The sequence below is a fragment of the Callithrix jacchus genome, chromosome 4 (assembly GCF_049354715.1).
Source record: "Callithrix jacchus isolate 240 chromosome 4, calJac240_pri, whole genome shotgun sequence".
Classification (NCBI taxonomy): domain Eukaryota; kingdom Metazoa; phylum Chordata; class Mammalia; order Primates; family Cebidae; genus Callithrix; species Callithrix jacchus.
In genome coordinates, this window is record NC_133505.1 from 168,456,368 (window position 1) to 168,474,086 (window position 17,719).

General features: G+C 42.1%; 1 protein-coding gene across 7 annotated transcripts in view; it reads right to left on the bottom strand.

The window, feature by feature from the left end:
• Positions 1-17,719, bottom strand: part of PRKN (parkin RBR E3 ubiquitin protein ligase) — a 1,467,397-nt gene that overhangs the window by 656,398 nt on the left and 793,280 nt on the right. For all 7 annotated transcript variants that reach the window (XM_008995347.6, XM_035297759.3, XM_078370429.1 and 4 more), the window contains one exon: positions 7,689-7,804. In XM_008995347.6, coding sequence (XP_008993595.3) covers positions 7,689-7,804 — 116 coding nt within the window. The remainder of the gene's footprint in view (positions 1-7,688; positions 7,805-17,719) is intronic.

Genomic DNA, 17,719 nt, shown 5'->3' on the forward strand with positions numbered 1-17,719 from the left:
ATATGGCAAAGAAACATGTTTTGGGGTAAAATATTTTGTTTTTCTTCCTTTTCTCATAATGTTATACAAAGTCAGTTTGGAAAGTAAGTCACAATAAATAAGGTTAAATTAAAACTATCTGAGGAGAGTTTATGATTTGTAGGGCATGACTCCCCAGGCCCCTTAGACAGGAATTTGGATACAATAAAAAATCAGAGTTTAGTCCTCAACATCATAAGGATTTTTTCTATTTTGTACATTTTCAAATTTTACATTTTAAAGATTTTAGAAGAATAGCACTGTAAAGGGAGATTGAAGGAGCAGAAATATCATTTTCGTTTGTGAGACACTGACAAAGGTGAGCCCCAAGATACGCATGCTGATTAGGGAAGGGAAAGAATTCTGGTGTCCCTTTGGCTTACCCATGCCACCCAGGAATGTTCTGAACCTTCTTGTAGGAAATAATAATGAATAAAAGTTTGCTCTTCAAAGCTTTCCTCTTGGTTCACTACAAATAAATAATGGTTTCTTCAAATGTTAATTTCTTTTAAAGCTTTTGCTAAGAAGTAGCTGTTAGTCATAATAAATAAGTGTATCCAGTTTTCTTAGTTCATACACTTTAGCCTAGATATTTGCCCTGACATGCCTAGACAAGCCCAGGCAAGTCTTAGGTCAAAGCTTATTTCCCTTCCTTATTTGGAAATGTTATTGCTTCTTTAAGCATTCCTCAAGTTACCTCCTCTTTTTATTTGTTCTCCTCTGCCTTTATCTCTTTAGAAAAGTTTTAAATTATTAGCCAACTGGGTGCAGCCTAGACTGTGAAGTCCATTTCCTGCCAATGGAATCAGGACACAGCAGCAGGGCAGATGTGTTAGATATAAATGTCCCTGCCTCCTTTTTTCAGAGTCTTCTGTGTGCAAGATGGCTAATGGGACCACCCTTTCTGCAGAAAGGAAAGTTGCCTTGCTGAGAAAATTAAATTTATATTTGACTGTTCTTTTTCGGCACCAAAAATTCATATGTAACACTTCTGTTGTAACTTTCTTGTTTTTTGAGACAGAGTTTCTCTTGTTACCCAGGCTGGAATGCAATGGTGTGATCTTGGCTCACCGCAACCTCTGCCTCCTGGGTTCAGGCAATTCTGCCTCAGCCTCCTGAGTAGCTGGGATTATAGGCACGCACCACCATGCCCAGCTAATTTTTGTATTTTTAGTAGAGACGGAGTTTTACCATGTTGACCAGGATGGTCTCGATCTCTTGACCTCGTGATCCACCCTCCTCGGCCTCCCAAAGTGCTGGGATTACAGGCGTGAGCCACCGCGCCCGGCCCTGTTATAACTTCTATTGGAAATAATAAACAATGCAGCAATTCTGCCTTCAAGTGCTAGACTTACTGGGCTCGATTCAAGTTCCTGCTTTCTGTTCAGCTCATTGTGCTTATATTCATAAACCTCACACTATCGGCTCACAGTCCTGAAAGGTGAAGAACAAGTCACTTGTTGTTAGGAGAGCAAAATACGAGGTTTGATGCCAGAAGGGAACCTGTGGCTTCCCAAAAAACCTCAGGACATTCTGCTTCTCCAATAGTTCACTTTTTTCTTTAAGGAAGAGTTAAAATTTTTTTTTTTTTTTTTTTTTTGAGATGGAGTCTTGCTCTTTTGCCCAGACTGGAGTGCAGTGGCATAATTTTGGCTCACCGCAACCTCCGCCACTCAGGTTCAAGCGATTCTCCTGCCTCAGCCTCTCAGTCCCAATCCCTTAGCTGGGACTACAGGCATACGCCACCATGCCTGGCTGATTTTTGTAGTTTTAGTAGAGATGGGGTTTCACTATGTTGGTCAGGCTGGACTCGAACTCCTGACCTTGTGATCTGCCTGTCCTGGCCTCCCAAAGTGCTAGGATTACAGGCGTGAGCCGCAGTGACTGCCTAAGGAAAAGTAAAATATTTTATGTGAAATGTAAACTGAAAGGACACAAATTGTGTACCTGAATTAAATTGTAAGCCTGAAATCTGTCCATGAGTCACACATGTCTCTCACACATCTGCCTACATATTACAACCACATACATGTGATTCGGTAGGCAGCATCATTGCAGATCTCATCTTTGATTTCTGTATTTGTCAATAGATAGTACTAAATACAAGTATTTTTGCAACTGTCTCAATCAATTTATAAGCTGTGAAGAACCCCTATTCCTCCCTTCTGCAGTCCTCAGGACCAGTCAGAGCCTTGTAGATGACCTGCTTAAATTTCTGATTTTATACAGAAACCAAAGGCCAAAGAAATTGTGCTATTCTCTTAAAGTCAAAAAGTTAGCTTTATGGCATTAGGGCACTTTGAATTCTTATAATAAAAAGGTAAATGAAAAATATACAGAAGTATATATGCAAAGCACAGAAACGTAAAATTCTTACTTTCATTAGTGCTGACAACCGAAACGAGTGACTGAGGCAGAAGACTCAGTCATCAGGGGCTGTTGTTCCAGCTTGAGAGCATGCCTGGGAAAAATGCAAGTCACAGACACATCTGTGGCTGTTTTTACCCAAAGAGGTTCTGAGGAGATTTAGCATTTATGCATTTTCCTTAAAAGGGGGAGGCAGTGAGCCACACTTGTGATGGTGATATACTTGTGAGCCTTTAGTCAGTGCCTAGTAAACCGACATTTTACATAAGATAAGGTGAACATTTAAAGAAAATCAGAATAGAGCAGGCAGCTGTCTCAGGGAGGGTGAAGGACTGATTTATCTCATCTTGTCTTTGTTCTGTATCCAAGAAGATATAAGCCAGTAATTGACATTGTCAGTGTGGATAATGTGGGATTTTCTTTTGAGACAGTTTCACTCTGTCACCCAGGCTGGAGTGCAGTTGCACGATCCTGTCTCAATACAACTTCTGCCTCCGAGGATCAAGTGATTCTCCTGCCTCAGCCTCCTGAGTAGCTGGGAATACAGGTGTGCACCACCATGCTCAGAATTTTTTTTTTTTTTTGAGACAGAGTCTTGCTCTGTCACCCAGGTTGGACTGCAGTGGCACAATCTTGGCTCATGGCAACCTCCACCTCACAGGTTCAAGCAATTCTTCCGCCTCAGCCTCCTGAGTAGCTGGGATGACAGGTGCACACCACCATGCCCAGCTAAATTTTTTATTTTTAGTAGAGACAGGGTTTCACCATATTGGCCAGGCTTGTCTCCAACTCCTAACCTAGTGAAATGCCTGCCTCAGCCTCCCAAAGTGCTGGGGTTACAGGCATGAGCCACCACGCCCAGCCTTTTTTTTTTTTGTATTATTAGTAGAGATGGGATTTGCCCATCTTGGCCATGGCTGGTCTCACACTCCTGGCCTCAAGTGATCCACCCACCTTGGCCTCCCAAAGTGCAGGGAATACTGGCATGAGCCATGCCCAGCCTCAGTGTGGAGTCTTTTGGAGAACCTGGTTTCTGTTTAGCCCTTAGGGAAGAAAGTCTAGAGGTGGTTAGAGAGGGAGGGGGCATGACAGGCCTGTCTGACATCCTACCCCATCATGGCTGGGACTCAGCTTCCAAGGTGTCTCCATGGTCCCCTTGACCAGGAAGGAGTTTATTCAGTCAGCTGGAGGCTTAGAATATTATTTTTATTTCCCAATATAAGTACACAGAAAATATATTTACAGATAAATTAATACTATTCTATGATTTTCATCTATTATGTAATTATGTCTAATTTGATTAATGGTGTATGATTAATACACATATATATAAATAAGAAAAACAATTATAAAATAATAGATTTTAAAAACCCTTTTATTTTTAAGTCTGTAATTAATTATGAATTTGATTCATCTCCAGGAAAATATGATACTTTTAAATAAAACCAAAGCAACATATTTAAACATAAAATCAAAAGCAAATATACTGTATTTATAAAGGACACCCTGATATTATGAATAGTGAATGAGGAAGCAATTGCGAGACCAGATCTGTTTTGTAGACTTTTTGTATAGCTTTTGTACTGAGAAGATTTGCATTGTTCTATCACAATAAAAAATGCAAATAAGCAAATGAGAAATCCTTGAGTTCATAAATAACAACTTAAAACAATTTTAAAAATCTCCTTTATCAAATAGGCAAAGACAAAAATCATGAGCATACACAATGCTGAAAGAGAAATAGGAGCCCTCTCAGACATGGGAAGCAAGATCAGAACTGAAGCAGTGCTGCTGGAAAGGAATGTGATAATACCCATTAAGAACCTCAAAAATGTCCATTACCATGGACCTATACAACCACTGTTACAACTGTGTTCTCACATATACACCATGGAATATTATGCAGCCATCAAAAACGATGAATTCGTGTCCTTTGTAGGGACATGGATGGATCTGGAGAACATCATTCTCAGCAAACTGACACAAGAACAGAAAATGAAATGAACCACCATTGTTCTCACTCATAGGTGGGTGATGAACAATGAGAACACATGGACACAGGGAGAGGAGCACTACACACTGGGGTCTATTGGGGGGATAGGGGAGGGACAGTGTGGGGGGGAGCTGGGGAGGGATAGCATGGGCAGAAATGCCAGATGTGGGTGAAGGGGAGGAGGACAGCAAATCACACTGCCACGTGTGTACCTATGCAACTATCTTGCATGTTCTGCACATGTACCCCAAAACCTAAAATGCAATAATAAAAAAAAAAGTCAAGGCATGAAGTCCATGATGTCTTTAAAATAGTATGATTTTCAGTCTTGTTTTTTAAAAAACTATATGTATTCTAAATGCTCAACAGTGGGAAAATGGTTAAATAGAACTGAGACAGCCAGGTATAAAGGGGTATCTGGAGAAACTGACTGGCCTGTGCACTGGGAGAAAGGGATGGGGCCTTGGGAAGTTCACGCTGTTTGCGCCAGGGAGGAGCCTGGCTTCTCCTGATCGGGGTAGTACCTGGGATTCTTGCTTTGCTGAGAGTACCTGTTACCCTTTTTCTTTTCCTTTTGCCCAACAAGTCACATTTTTCTCACCCACAAAAGAGTCTGTGGGCCTAATTTTTCATGTTTGTGTGACAAGGACCCTGTTTTTGGATATACTAAAGAAAAACTTCATAAACAGCATATTCCCATGTGACAGAATTCCAGGTACCTATTTGAAAAAACTGTTTTCATGGCAAAGAAAATTTATTATTATTTTTATTTTTTATTTTTTTGAGACAGGGTTTCACTTTGTCACCCAGGCTGGAGTGCAGTGGCATAAACAGCTCAATGCAGCCTTGACCTCCCAGGCTCAAGCCATCCGCTTGCCTCAGCCCCCTGTGCAGCTGGGACTACAGGTGCATGCCACCACGCCTGGCTAAGTTTTATATTTTTTGTAGAGACAGGGTCTGGCCATGTTTCCCAGGCTGGTCTAAAACTCCTGAGCTCAAGTGATCTGCCTACCTCAGCCTCCCAAAGTGCTGGGGTTCCAAGTGCGAGCCACTGTGCCCGGCTGAGTGTGCCATTTTAAAGAGAAGTGCAGAGGAAAAAATTTATCATAATGTCATGCTAAACGGAAAAAGCAAGATACAAAACTATACATATAATATAATTATATAGCACACATATATACTGCAAATATGTAGGCACAATCAAGATATTGGGGAAAAAACAAAATTTTACTAAGCATTAGGGTAAAAATAACTTCTAACACTTTTTATAGTTTATTGTGAATGATTTCTAAATTTAAAAAGAAGGATTTTCAGGAAAACCCTGAAATGATCACCAAACTGCACGGAGTGTCTGTGTAGGCGCTCGTCGTGTCCTTACACATGGGAACCTCAAAGTTGGAAGGAGTTTGTCTCTCGTTCCTACAGATAGGACACTCCTCTACTGCCTTATACGAGAAGGGGCCTTATTCAATCAAGTGGTTGGTTACACACACACACCCTTAAGATGCATCTGGATATAGTCGCTTCTATTTATAAATTCTCCCAAAAGTAATCATATGAAAAAATTTATTGCGACAATAGTATTTTTCCAGCAGTTCTTGCCCTGTGCATCTGAGAGGTGGCTCGTTTTCTTCAAAAGATATTGCCAGTTACTAACATGAATGTAACAGCGGGAAACGGGGAGGGCCGTGCTGTTTGTAAGATAACACCAACATTACCACATACCTTAATGTCATCTTTACCAACCTTAATGGAAAGTTTAAAATACTGGCTGACGAGATGCTTTCTGACTTAACAGAAAAGTATTCTGAATTTTTCCTTTGAAAAACTGAAAAGTGACTTCAATTACCTACTGCTATCAGAGCAGTCAAGCCCTCACTTTTAGCACCTTCTGATTCCTTTCCTGAAACACCAGAATCCTCATCTTAGCTGCTCTTCCTGCATGTTGAAAGCATTAGCCACGCGCAGTCACTCACCTCGCCAGAGCGGCTGAAGCGCTGCCTTTTAAAGGCAATATTGTGGTTTCCTGCCATAGAAGTGACTAAACATGCAGCGAAGAGAAAATCTCGTCTCATTTTCGTTCCTTCTTGGAGACAGGTTTGTTCAACAGATGTTGTTAACGTTTTTGGGCTTCTGTTAATCAATATTTTAATTTCAACTTATTAGAGAATAGACACAGCCTGATAGGAGTGTGAATATTTGCTTATCATGAAATCGCAGAGTTTTAAAGCAACTTTAAAAGACCATCTAATGCAGTTCCAAAGGCCAAAGAGAGACAACACGTAAAATAATTAGGGTGTATGACTATTTTTGCTTAATTGTCTGAAACAATAGGCTCTGACTTTATTAATTCATTTTGGCACTTCACTAAAAAGTTCTTCCTGATATTAGAACTTTTGCAATTTGAGCTTCTTGGCCAACCTCAAAGAACATATAATGAAACTAATTTCTTTTCCTCTGTCCATCTGCAAAGTGTGGAGTAAGGAATTCTACTCTGAACTGCCTGCTCTGCAGAGAAAACAGACTGTTTCCTCCACTTTGCCCTTGGCTCCTACGCTGCAATTCACATCCAGTCATTTTCCATTTTTATCCTAACAGACCATCTCCACATTTGCTTTTCTTGTATTCACTGAGATTAGAAATAACAAGGTCCAAAACTAGCTACATGCTTTCATTTTGAGGATATGAATGTGTGCAAAGCCTCAGCATAAATACAGGCAAATATGGAGAACTGAAATGTATGGAAAAGACATTTTAAAAATAAAATGTATGGGCTATATATCGTGGTGTTCATAAATTGTTTTTCCATTCCTGGCTGGGCCCAGTGACTCACACCTATAATCCCAGCACTTTGGGCTGAGGTGGACAGATCACCTGATGTCAGGAGTTCAATACCAGCCTGGCCAACATGGGGAAACCCCGTGTCTGTTAAAATTACAGATCATTAGCCGGGAGTGGTGGTGTGCGCCTTATGTGAACATTCCTAATGGTAGCATCATATTTTAATTTTATTTTGGAACTTAATGGATGTGTTTACATTTTACACTCAAATATGTGAGCTTAATTTTAATATCAACTAAGATTACGCTATGGATATGCCATCTCACATCTTAGAACCCTATATACCTAGTTAAACTAAGTCATTGGCATTTTAAATGATTTCATCACATGAAAACATACCCACATTGGGCGGAAACATCAAAAGAAAGCAGACACTCCCTAGGAAAGAGTTCACGGAGGAAGGCTTGTGTGGCAGAACGGGATGGGGATAGTAAGGAGCGAAGGAGAGACGCTTTTCTCAGATCCTTACCTGACATCTGTGCACGTAATGCAAGTAATGTTACGACTGTTGGTGGCGATCAGGTGCAAAGCTATTGATGTTTCCTTGTCGGAGGTTGGGTGTGCTCCACATTTAAAGAAAAATTCCTGAAAGAAAGATAAGTATGATCACACACGTGGAGCCCAGCTGCTCATTTCTCCTTGAAATGTTTCAACAGTAAACAATCTCTTTGGGCAAGAAAAGAAATCGGTTATGATGTGTGAGTTGGAAATAAATCAGCCTGAAACCTTTCCCAGGAAAGGATGCCGTGTGCCACAGTGGTCAAGGATTCCCTTTCAGAAGGGCCCGAGCCTCTGCTAATTATTCCTTCTTCTGCTCTTTAAGCGAGGGAGCTGGGGATACACTGTGACCTTCCTTTCGTGATGCCCCCTCGCTAATGAGTGAGTCTAGAAGAATCACAAAACATGGAGGTGGGAGGAAGCCTCTCACTAGGAGGAAAGGGAGACACAGAGCAATGAAATGACATTTCCACGGTCAAACAGTGAGAGGTGAAGGCAAGAGGTAACTCGAGCTCCCCGTGGGGAAATCCAGAGCTTTTTCTCCAGTATCACCACAGGTTAGTCATTTAGCAGAGTAAGGAATGGAGATAGCCCTACTGTAAACAGCCACACAAGTACACATGGACTCCTGGTAGACACAGAAGTGCAGCAGAGGCTGGGCATGATGGCTCACACCTGTAATCCCAGCACTCTCAGAGGCCGAGATGGGTGGATCACTTGAGGTCAGGAGTCCGAGCCCAGCCTGACCAACATGGTGAAACTCCGTCTCTACTACAAATACAAACATTAGCTGGGTGTGGTGGCACACAAGTATAATGACTATAATCCCAGCTACTAGGGAGGCTGAGGCAGGCAAATCTCTTGGGGTTGCAGTGAGCTGAGATCACCCACTGCACTCCAGCCTGAGTGACAGAGTGAGACTGTGTCAACAAAAAGAAGTGCAGCAGAGCATGGCTCTCCCAGCCCCATCTGGAGTCTGCCCCTTTTCTGCCTGGTATCAACACCCCAGCATTCCCAGGAAGACTCTGATGCCCACCCTCTGTGCCAGGCAGCTGGAATGTTCCCATCCAGTATCCCACGGCTTCTTAGTTCCTTTCTCCAGCCAGGTCCTGCCACACACTCCCTCATTTTAGCTTTTCATATTCATCACAGTCTTTTGATTGTTAATATTCTCCCTTTCCAACCACATTTTTTTTTTTATTCCTCATTTTTTCCTTTTCTGACTTCTATATTTGTTCTCATTCTCCTTTGGTTCATTCACACACCAAGGCGTCTGACCAGTAATTGCTCTGTTTCTGTATGCCTTCCATGATACTAATGTCTGTGAGGCTAAATTTTCTGCTACTGAAAAAAGAATATACAAATATATTACTGGATGACAGAATAACCCCTGCATACCAGACTTGCTCCTAACTCCATTTGTGTTTAACTACCTGAAACGTGGAAAAGATTTTCCCTGAAAACACTTGACCTAGTATTGCCAAACTTTGATGTAAAGTGTAAGACATTAAAGATGAAGTGCTTTGGTTCTGTAGGTTATACAGTCCTGGTCACACTTCTCAACTTGGTCTCGTAGCCTAAAAGCAGCCATAAGCAATATGCAAATGAATGGGTATGGCCGTGTTCTAACAAAACCTTATTTACAAAAATATGTGGCAAAGTAGATTTTCCCTGCAGGCCACAGTGGTCCACGATGAGACATCTGTAACATGCTTTCTTCATATTTGTATCCTAACAGTGACTGACGTAGGATAGGCATGACATATACTTCTTCAGTGATAAACAATGGATGTAATCAATGCTATTTATCATTTCTTTAATAAATGCTGTATGTTATCCCCTTATACATTTTACGGCAACATTTAATTTCTTCTTTTCCTATTTATAATTTAACTAATCTCATTCTCCTCTGACATGCGAGACCCTGAGCAGCACCCGTTGGTCTGAAACTGTAGCGTGCATCAGAATCACTTGGTGCAAGAGGACAGGGGCTTGTTAAACCAGAGATCGCCAAACCCACCCCGGGATTTTGTAAATTCTGGGATGGCATTAAGATACGCATTTCCAACAACTTTCCACGTGATGGCGTTCCTCCTGCTCCGGGGGCCACACTGTGAGAAACCTTGAGCTTCCACCAGCATCAGAGGCAAAGCAAGTAAACTCTAGCTACTGTCTCATAAGACCACCGCCATAGCAGGTCGCTTACCATGTCTGAAAACAATGCTATATCATAGGTAAAATATGTGACTTTCAAAAATCTGGAGTGTGTCACTCTGTCGCCTAGGCCAGAATGCACTGGCGTGATCTTGGCTCACTGCAATCTCTGCCTCCAAGGCCTCCCAAGTAGCTGGGATCACAGGCACCCGCCATCATGCCAGGCTAATTTTTGTATCTTTGTAGAGATGGAGTTTCACCATGTTGCCTAGGCTAGTCTTGAACTCCTAACCTCAGGTGATCTACCTGCTTTGGCCTCCCAAAGTGCTGGGATTACAGATGTGAGCCTGTAAGAGAAGTATCCTAAAGCCAGGGATGTGGAACCCAGGCTATTCTTCACTACAAGTCTCAGCAATCCCAGGTGACATAACTTAGTTAACTAAAGCTATCCTATCTGGGGCAATGGACTATCAGCCGGCCCTCACACCTAGAGTCTTCAGCCTATGGAGGCCTGTGTGCATGTGTGTGTGTGTGTGTGTGAGAGAGATTGAGAGAGAGAGAGAGTGTGTGTGTGTGTCTGGCTGGGGTGGACGGGATGTCCAGTGTGCGTGATGGGCCCAGGTTCAGGTGCGCCTGCGGAGTCCTGTGCCTGAGTCCAGGACCTTCCCCACAGCACCATGGAAATCATGCTGGCTGATTTTTTTGTTTATTTTTTTTCCTGAACACAGGATCCTATTTTTACTCAATCTTTTGAAATGCAACAAATCCTTCAATGGCCAGCTCAAGGGTATTGAGAAAGAAATTTAAAACAATGTCTGACCACCAAAACAAAAAGTCTGAAGGACATGACTGACCTTTATGAAATACACTGAGCTAGCTACGACTGTTTTTTGCAGACATGAAAAAAATCCTCATTCATAACAAAGTAATTCCTCCAGAATAGCTGAGTTCGCAGGACTATTGAGAAGGTATTTCATATACAGATAAATAGATAGAAAGCATTTATGTTTTTTTCTTAGCTTACAGAAAGCTGCAGTAGACATTCAGCTAACAAATCACAAATTGTTCTAACACCAGATAAAATTCAGCCAGATAAAAGCCTTTTTATTGGGGGTTGGTGTTTATAGATAATGGTATAAGAAGTTACAGATAGTTGAAAAATTCTAGTAATTCATACAGTGTGATAAAACTCAAATGCACATTGTCAACCCTATATTAAATATGTATGCCTCATCAGTACATTCCAGTGCTTTCTCCACCAATTTTTATGAAAGAACGTTTTTTGTATAGCACTAGAGTAACTGGCAAGAATTGTGAAGAATCTGAGATTTTACCCAGCTTGCAAGTTAGCAAGCTCGTTTGCCGTGGTATCAAGGATACTGACAGAAGACAAGAGACTCCTGGATCAGAAACAAAGGAATGCAGAAGTGAGAGCACACGGAGAGAAGCGTGAGCATCATATTACACCAGTTCCCCTCCACCCATCTCTCTCAGGGTGGAACCAGGCGCTAAGTCAGATTCGGCAGGTGCAGTGGTTTTGCACCACAGCTGAGGACTCTGAGCTTAGGAAACTCAAGTCTTCTATAAGTAGTGCTAAGCAAGCCATCCCTTCATCCTGAAGGGAGACCTTATCTTTATCATACTGGATAATAAGCAAATCTGCCTCTTGATCTGGAGAGAGACATTATCTTCTCCACTTCCAAGGTCATTTGCTCGACAACTTCCTTGAAAAGATGGGTCAGAACAAGTTAGTGCCTCCCTCAAAGATGAGCAACACATGAGAGACCCACGGAGCATTACTTCTCAGTAATAACACCTTTGCTTTCAGGCTAATTAGCAGAGTGAGCTGGTCGTTTCTGCTCCTATACAATCAGTAGGCTAAGATTGTTGAAGTCTTTTCCGACATTTCCAATCTGTATTCAAAACCAGCAGACAATAAAGCAACACACAATACAAGTTAGAAGGGCCTTTTTCTAAAATTCCACTTGGGCGAGAATCACTTGCTCACATAGGAGTGTCATCTCACAGACAGTTGCATGCTTCTTGGGAATTAACTGTCTATGAATTCTTTGTTTTGTTTCTCTTAATTACTCAGTTTAAAAAAATTGAGGAAGTCAAAGCCGGGAAAGTCTTCTAGCTAGAGTCCAAGAAGGCTGATCAGAAGGCTGACACCAGTGCACCACTGTGAGGTCACTGCGGCATGGCAGGGCCCAAGCCAAGTGGCCCAAGAAGCATCTGGAGCCATGCTGGGTGACTGTGGTTATGCCCGAGGCAGGGCTGCTCAAGGTGGCATTGTTTGAGTTCTAGCATGTGTAGGGGTTGGCTGGGGGAAGTTGCTTCTAGGTCACTAGGGAAGCAGTCCTCTGGGGAGCAGCAGGGGAGTGTCCTCTTCACCGAGAAGCCCAGCTGTTAATTTTAGTGTGGCTAGAACAGAATCCTTTACTGTGGGTAAAGGGAATCTCAGAGGGGCCCACCCCACCTCTAACAAATGCTAGGTCACACATAAATCAGCTACAAAAAGATACATAACAAGTCCTAAATATATAAATACATGAATTCCCCCACCTACCCAGGAGCTGTAATTCCCAGGAGCTTATTCATTTCATTTGGATACAAATAATCACTTCTGGGAAACCTGAATTAGCTAGGGAGCTAAAATCTGTGAGAGCAAATGGCCAGTTTTTTTGTTTGTTTGTTTTCAATTAATAGCTGAAACCATTTCTTTTTATACTTGAAAAAACTAAGACCTTAGCAAATGTGCTTGGCTTAATATTGTGACACTGTTGAATGCCGTAAGCGTTTTCCACTTTATTTTTTTGAGACAGGATCTCGCTCTACAATCCAGGCTGGAATGCAGTGGCATGATCTCAGCTTACTGCAACCTCTGCCTCCTGGGTTCAAGAAATTCTCATGCCTCAGCCTCCTGAGTAGCTGGGATCATAGCTGTATGCCACCACACCGGCTAATTTTTGTATTTTTAGTAGAGATGGGGTTTTATCATGTTGGCCAGGCTGGTCTGGAACTCCCAACCTCAAGTGATCCACCCACCTCAGCCTTTCAGAGTGCTGGAAACACAGGCTAGAGCCATCACGCCTGGCCCGTTTTCCACCTTAGTATTATTAAATGAAAACCTAACAAAGTTGTATTCCTTAAGGTCTTAGAAGGGTACTCGCACTTTTGCCATTTCTCTGGACAAGGCTGTGATCCTTTCCTTCCATTCTCCTTCATCACAACTCATTTGCCCTTTCCACCCCATTGTAGAGGCCGGACTGCAAATTGCATCGGATCCATACAGATCAAAGGGGTACCCCGGAAAAAGAGCATGAAGACGTCAACTGGACTGCGGCATTCCTGGAAGCCACTCCTGCTCACTCGAGATGTCCCTTCACCCATGACTCATGAGCAGTGCCTCTCACAGAGGACTAGAGCAGTAAGTATGGAATAACCCAGCAAAATCTGAAAATTAGCTCAACACCAAGAATCCAGCATTTCAGATCAGAAGCTAATTCGTCAAGCCCAAATATAATTTCATAGATCAGATTACTATAAAAATAGACGACAACTGGCTTGAAATCCCTGCTTATCACAGTCACGATAAGGTCAAACCTGAAATATCTTTAGCGGGAAGACCTGACTGACTTACCCGTGATCCTCCTAATAGCTTTTATTGAACATCCTAAACTTTATGTTTATAGTTTAACAATTATGTTTTCCAAACAAAATATTGCATCTATCTTCACAAAGAGTAAAATTCCATTCTAGTCTCCAAATCCTTCTTAGATAATATTCCCAAAAAGACAAAAAAACAAAAAACAAAAAAAACTATCCTCTTGATAAAGTAACAGGGGGACACAGTTTTCACTAACAGGGTTGCAGCAGGTGTGTGGTTTTCACGTAACACTTAACTGCATAGCTATTTGCACGGCTTGGGGTCTAGTTAGGAAAACAGGGCCCGCACCAGGTGGTTCAAATGGCAGAATGTAATGAGGTTAGTTACGGAGGCGTGGAAGCACTATAGCCCTTTTGAGAAGGACTAAAAAGGGAAAGGAAGCCACCTGAGGCCAGCATCATTATTGTGCAGCTGCCATCTGGGGCTAGGGGACAATGGGAGAAGGTGCTGGGGTCACCACAGCTCTGCAGCTGGGCTGTTTGGTTGGGAGTGTGACAATGAATGGGATGAAGCCATTGCCAGAGATGTCCCCTGCATAGAGATGGAGAAATGCCGCTGGCTTCTGCCTTTTCTTGGCCCGTCCATCTCCAGAAACAGTCAGCCCCAACTTACAGAGCAGAGGGGAAATTAGGTGGCATGGGACTGAAAGCTCCCAACAGATGACTGCTGCACCGCCAGGAGGTAGACCCAGTGTGAGGTCAAAATTCTCCAAGTGTCACCCTTTGTTAGCGGTGACCAATTCTAATCAGCCGCCACAAAAACAAAAAGATACATTCAGATACTGTTCTGCGATATGTATTAAAGATACACAGAGAGACAAATACACATTGTGTATTGAGATCAAACTCAACTATACCTGTCAAAAGATTCTCCATCCAACTTTTCCGATGATGTTAACTGAGGATACAGGGCTGTGGTTGCTGCTTATGAGATGAACTAGTAATAAGTATCTTACATCTATATCACAAAGGTTCTCACGGTTACCTAGTTAAGACAGACAGCCTGTCACTTCCAATCAATCTAAATGCCTCTCACAGACCTAAAATCCTGTTTGTAGCTAACAGCAGCAGATATTCCCATTACTCTCTCCTCACAAACTCTGCAGGCTAGAACGGTTCCTCATTAGTGAGATACAGATTCTTTTCTAAGACACAATTATTAGTTTTAAGTCTTCCTATTCATGCAGAGGTTTCATTATTAACCTTAATAATAAAGTTTTATGTTCTGTAAGTAAAAACATGTCAGCCAGGTAAGGTGGAACACACCCATAGTCCCAGCTATTTGGGAAGCTGAGGCGGGAGGACCACTTGAGCCCAGGAATTTGAAGCCAGCATGGGCAACATAGCATGATTCTGTCTTTAAAAACAAACAAAAACCCCATAAAAACAAACAAACTGGCCAGGCACAGTGGCACACACCTGTAATCCCAGCACTTTTGGAGGTGGGTGGATCACGAGGTCAAGCAATCAAGACCATCCTGGCCAACATGGGGAAACCTGGTCTCTACTAAAAATACAAAAATTAGCTGGGCGTAGTGGCGCATGCCTGCAGTCTGAGCTACTTGGGAGGCTGAGGCAGGAGATTCACTTGAACCTGGGAGGTGGAGGTTGCAGTGAGCCGAGATCATGCCCCCACATACCAGCTTGGCAACAGAGCAAGACTCCATCTCAAAAAAAAAAAAAAAGCCAGATAAACCATAACCACAACACTATGTACCTAGTACCTAAATACAGCCTTTACAGTAGCCACGCCAAAGCCTGTTCATCTTGTGACTTCTTACTGTGTCTTAGCCTTCATACTGAAGTGTTAGACTTACTGGGTATTACATAAACCCAGTCACTCATTTTATCAGTTCTGATAAGTAATAACTATGCAAATTGTTGGACTGTATAAAGAACGTACACTTTGTTAAATTAACAATGCCAGTTTTACAATTAAGGTATACCTAGTCAAACAAATGAGACCTAAAAAGTTAATGAGTCTATCATTATGTCCAATTACAAGTTTGTTTTCTTTCAAGATGTTAATAAAGCCTCTAGATGATGTGCAAAGTTTATCAGGAGAAATAAAATCAATATGCTCCCACACAAAGCAAAACCATGTGAAAACTTTGCTGAGAAGGAGCCTGTCCGTTTATGGTTCGTGTCTTCAAGAAGTCTAACTTAAAACAAAAGCTGACTAATATAACCCATGTCCTCCCCTTCTCTGCCTGATTGTAAGTTCTTCAATATGCCAGGACTTGGGGCTTTATTCCAGTGATAATGCCACTCAGCCAGAATTTGCTGTTTATAATGTTAAGAGTAAAAGGGAGATGGTTAAAGGAATCAAAATGATTCCTGAAAAGGTTTGCAGTCATTACCGACCCTTACAAAATGTGTGAAAACTAAGAAAACTGATATCCTCTTTCATAGCTCAGGGTACTTGCTCCAACAAGCCCAGAGGCTGCACCTCCTTTTCCCTTTCCTAGCCCAGGGGCAAACAGGCAGCGCTAGTTTCATCAGTCAGAATATAACAGCCTCCCACATGTGACACCTGAGATACCTGGGAACCAAGCTGGGGCTCAGACGGAAACAGTGATGACGAGAGTCTCCAATGAGATCACTGGTACCCTGGATCTAGCTATGCCTGATGTTTCCCCAGTTACTTATTTTTAAATTTTTACTTATTTTTTTTTTTTGAGATGAAGTGTCATTCTGTTGCCCAGGCTGGAATGCAGAGGCATGATCTTGGCTCTCTGCAAACTCTGCCCTGGGTTCAAGCAATTCTCTTGCCTCAGCCTCCCAAGTAGTTGGGATTATAGGTGTGCGTTACCACACCCAGCTAATTTTTGTATTTTTAGTAGACATGGGGTTTTGCCATGTTGGCCAGGATGGTCTTGAACTCCTGACCTCAGGCGATCCACCTGCCTCAGCCTCCCAAAGTGCTGGAATTATAGGAGTGAGCCACCGAGCCTGGCCAATTTTTTTTCATTCTTTAACTCAGCAGTGCCCAGAGGCACTTCCAAGACTGAATTCCATATAATCTTTCAGACTGCAAAACAAGGATTTTCCTTTTTATGATTTTGGAGAAAGCTTTGACCCTAGGTGTTGTCTCCTGGTTAATCTATCACTGGGGAGTTTTTTTTTTTTTTTTTTTAGAGCAAATGCTTCCTCTGTTTGTTGGTATTTCTTTACATGTGCATAATTATCTTGCTGTTAGCATTGATGAAGGGCCCCTGACTCCAAACGTTCTAGAGCTAGGGGACAGTTGTCAAAGTTACAATTACTCCATGCTGCAGGGGCTCCCTGACAGTGAGCAGGAGGACCCTGATGGCCAGATGAGGGAGCCCCCTCTGATCTCTGACTCATTCTTAGGAATGAATGGCCATTCCAGGGAATCTGGATCAGGACTACATACAATACAGCAGCCATTTCTTTTTCTTTCTCTTGGTCTGATGTTCAATGGACTGGTGGCTCTGCTGTGGTACTAGCTTCCTGGGCATTTATCTCCCAATTCCAACAAATGTTTGGAGATTATAACTTCTGTCTCACCTCAATGTAATAGCAGTTACTTATGCCATGTCATCTACTCGGTTTATAAATCAAGCATATCTCTTCCCCTTCAATTTTGTAGCCAGACAATAAAATATATCATCTATTATTCTAGCTGTTCTTTCTCTCCTTTAGAAGCTAAAGGTTTCATATGCTCTCATAATACGTCAGCTTCAAGAACATAATGGCACCCACAGCATTTGCTAGTTGCAGGTTTAGGCAAAGCTTTCCAGCTTTTGTGCTCAGATACGTAAGGTGTTAAAATATCTCGTGAACATGGAGTGTTTCCTTTTGTAATCTCCCACTGCTGATTATTTGATTACATGATTTGACCTCCAGGAGAGGACATATAAACAAACATCTGTTAGCTGGTAATTATTTGCAAGAACCTGAGGACACAGGTCACAGTTTCGAAAACTTATTATGACGTACCATCCCTAGATGAGTTACTGCATTCCTAGCATTTTCTAGGGAGTCTCTAGAAGATGGCCTTCTTTTACATTTATTTCTAGATGTGCAAAACACTTATTCCAACCAACAATGGCAAATAATGTAGAAGAACCATGTGATCATTTCATTGTCCAGGCTAATTACCTTCCAGACCAAGCACATTGGCTAAGTAAGACCTTACAGACTTTCCAAACTCCT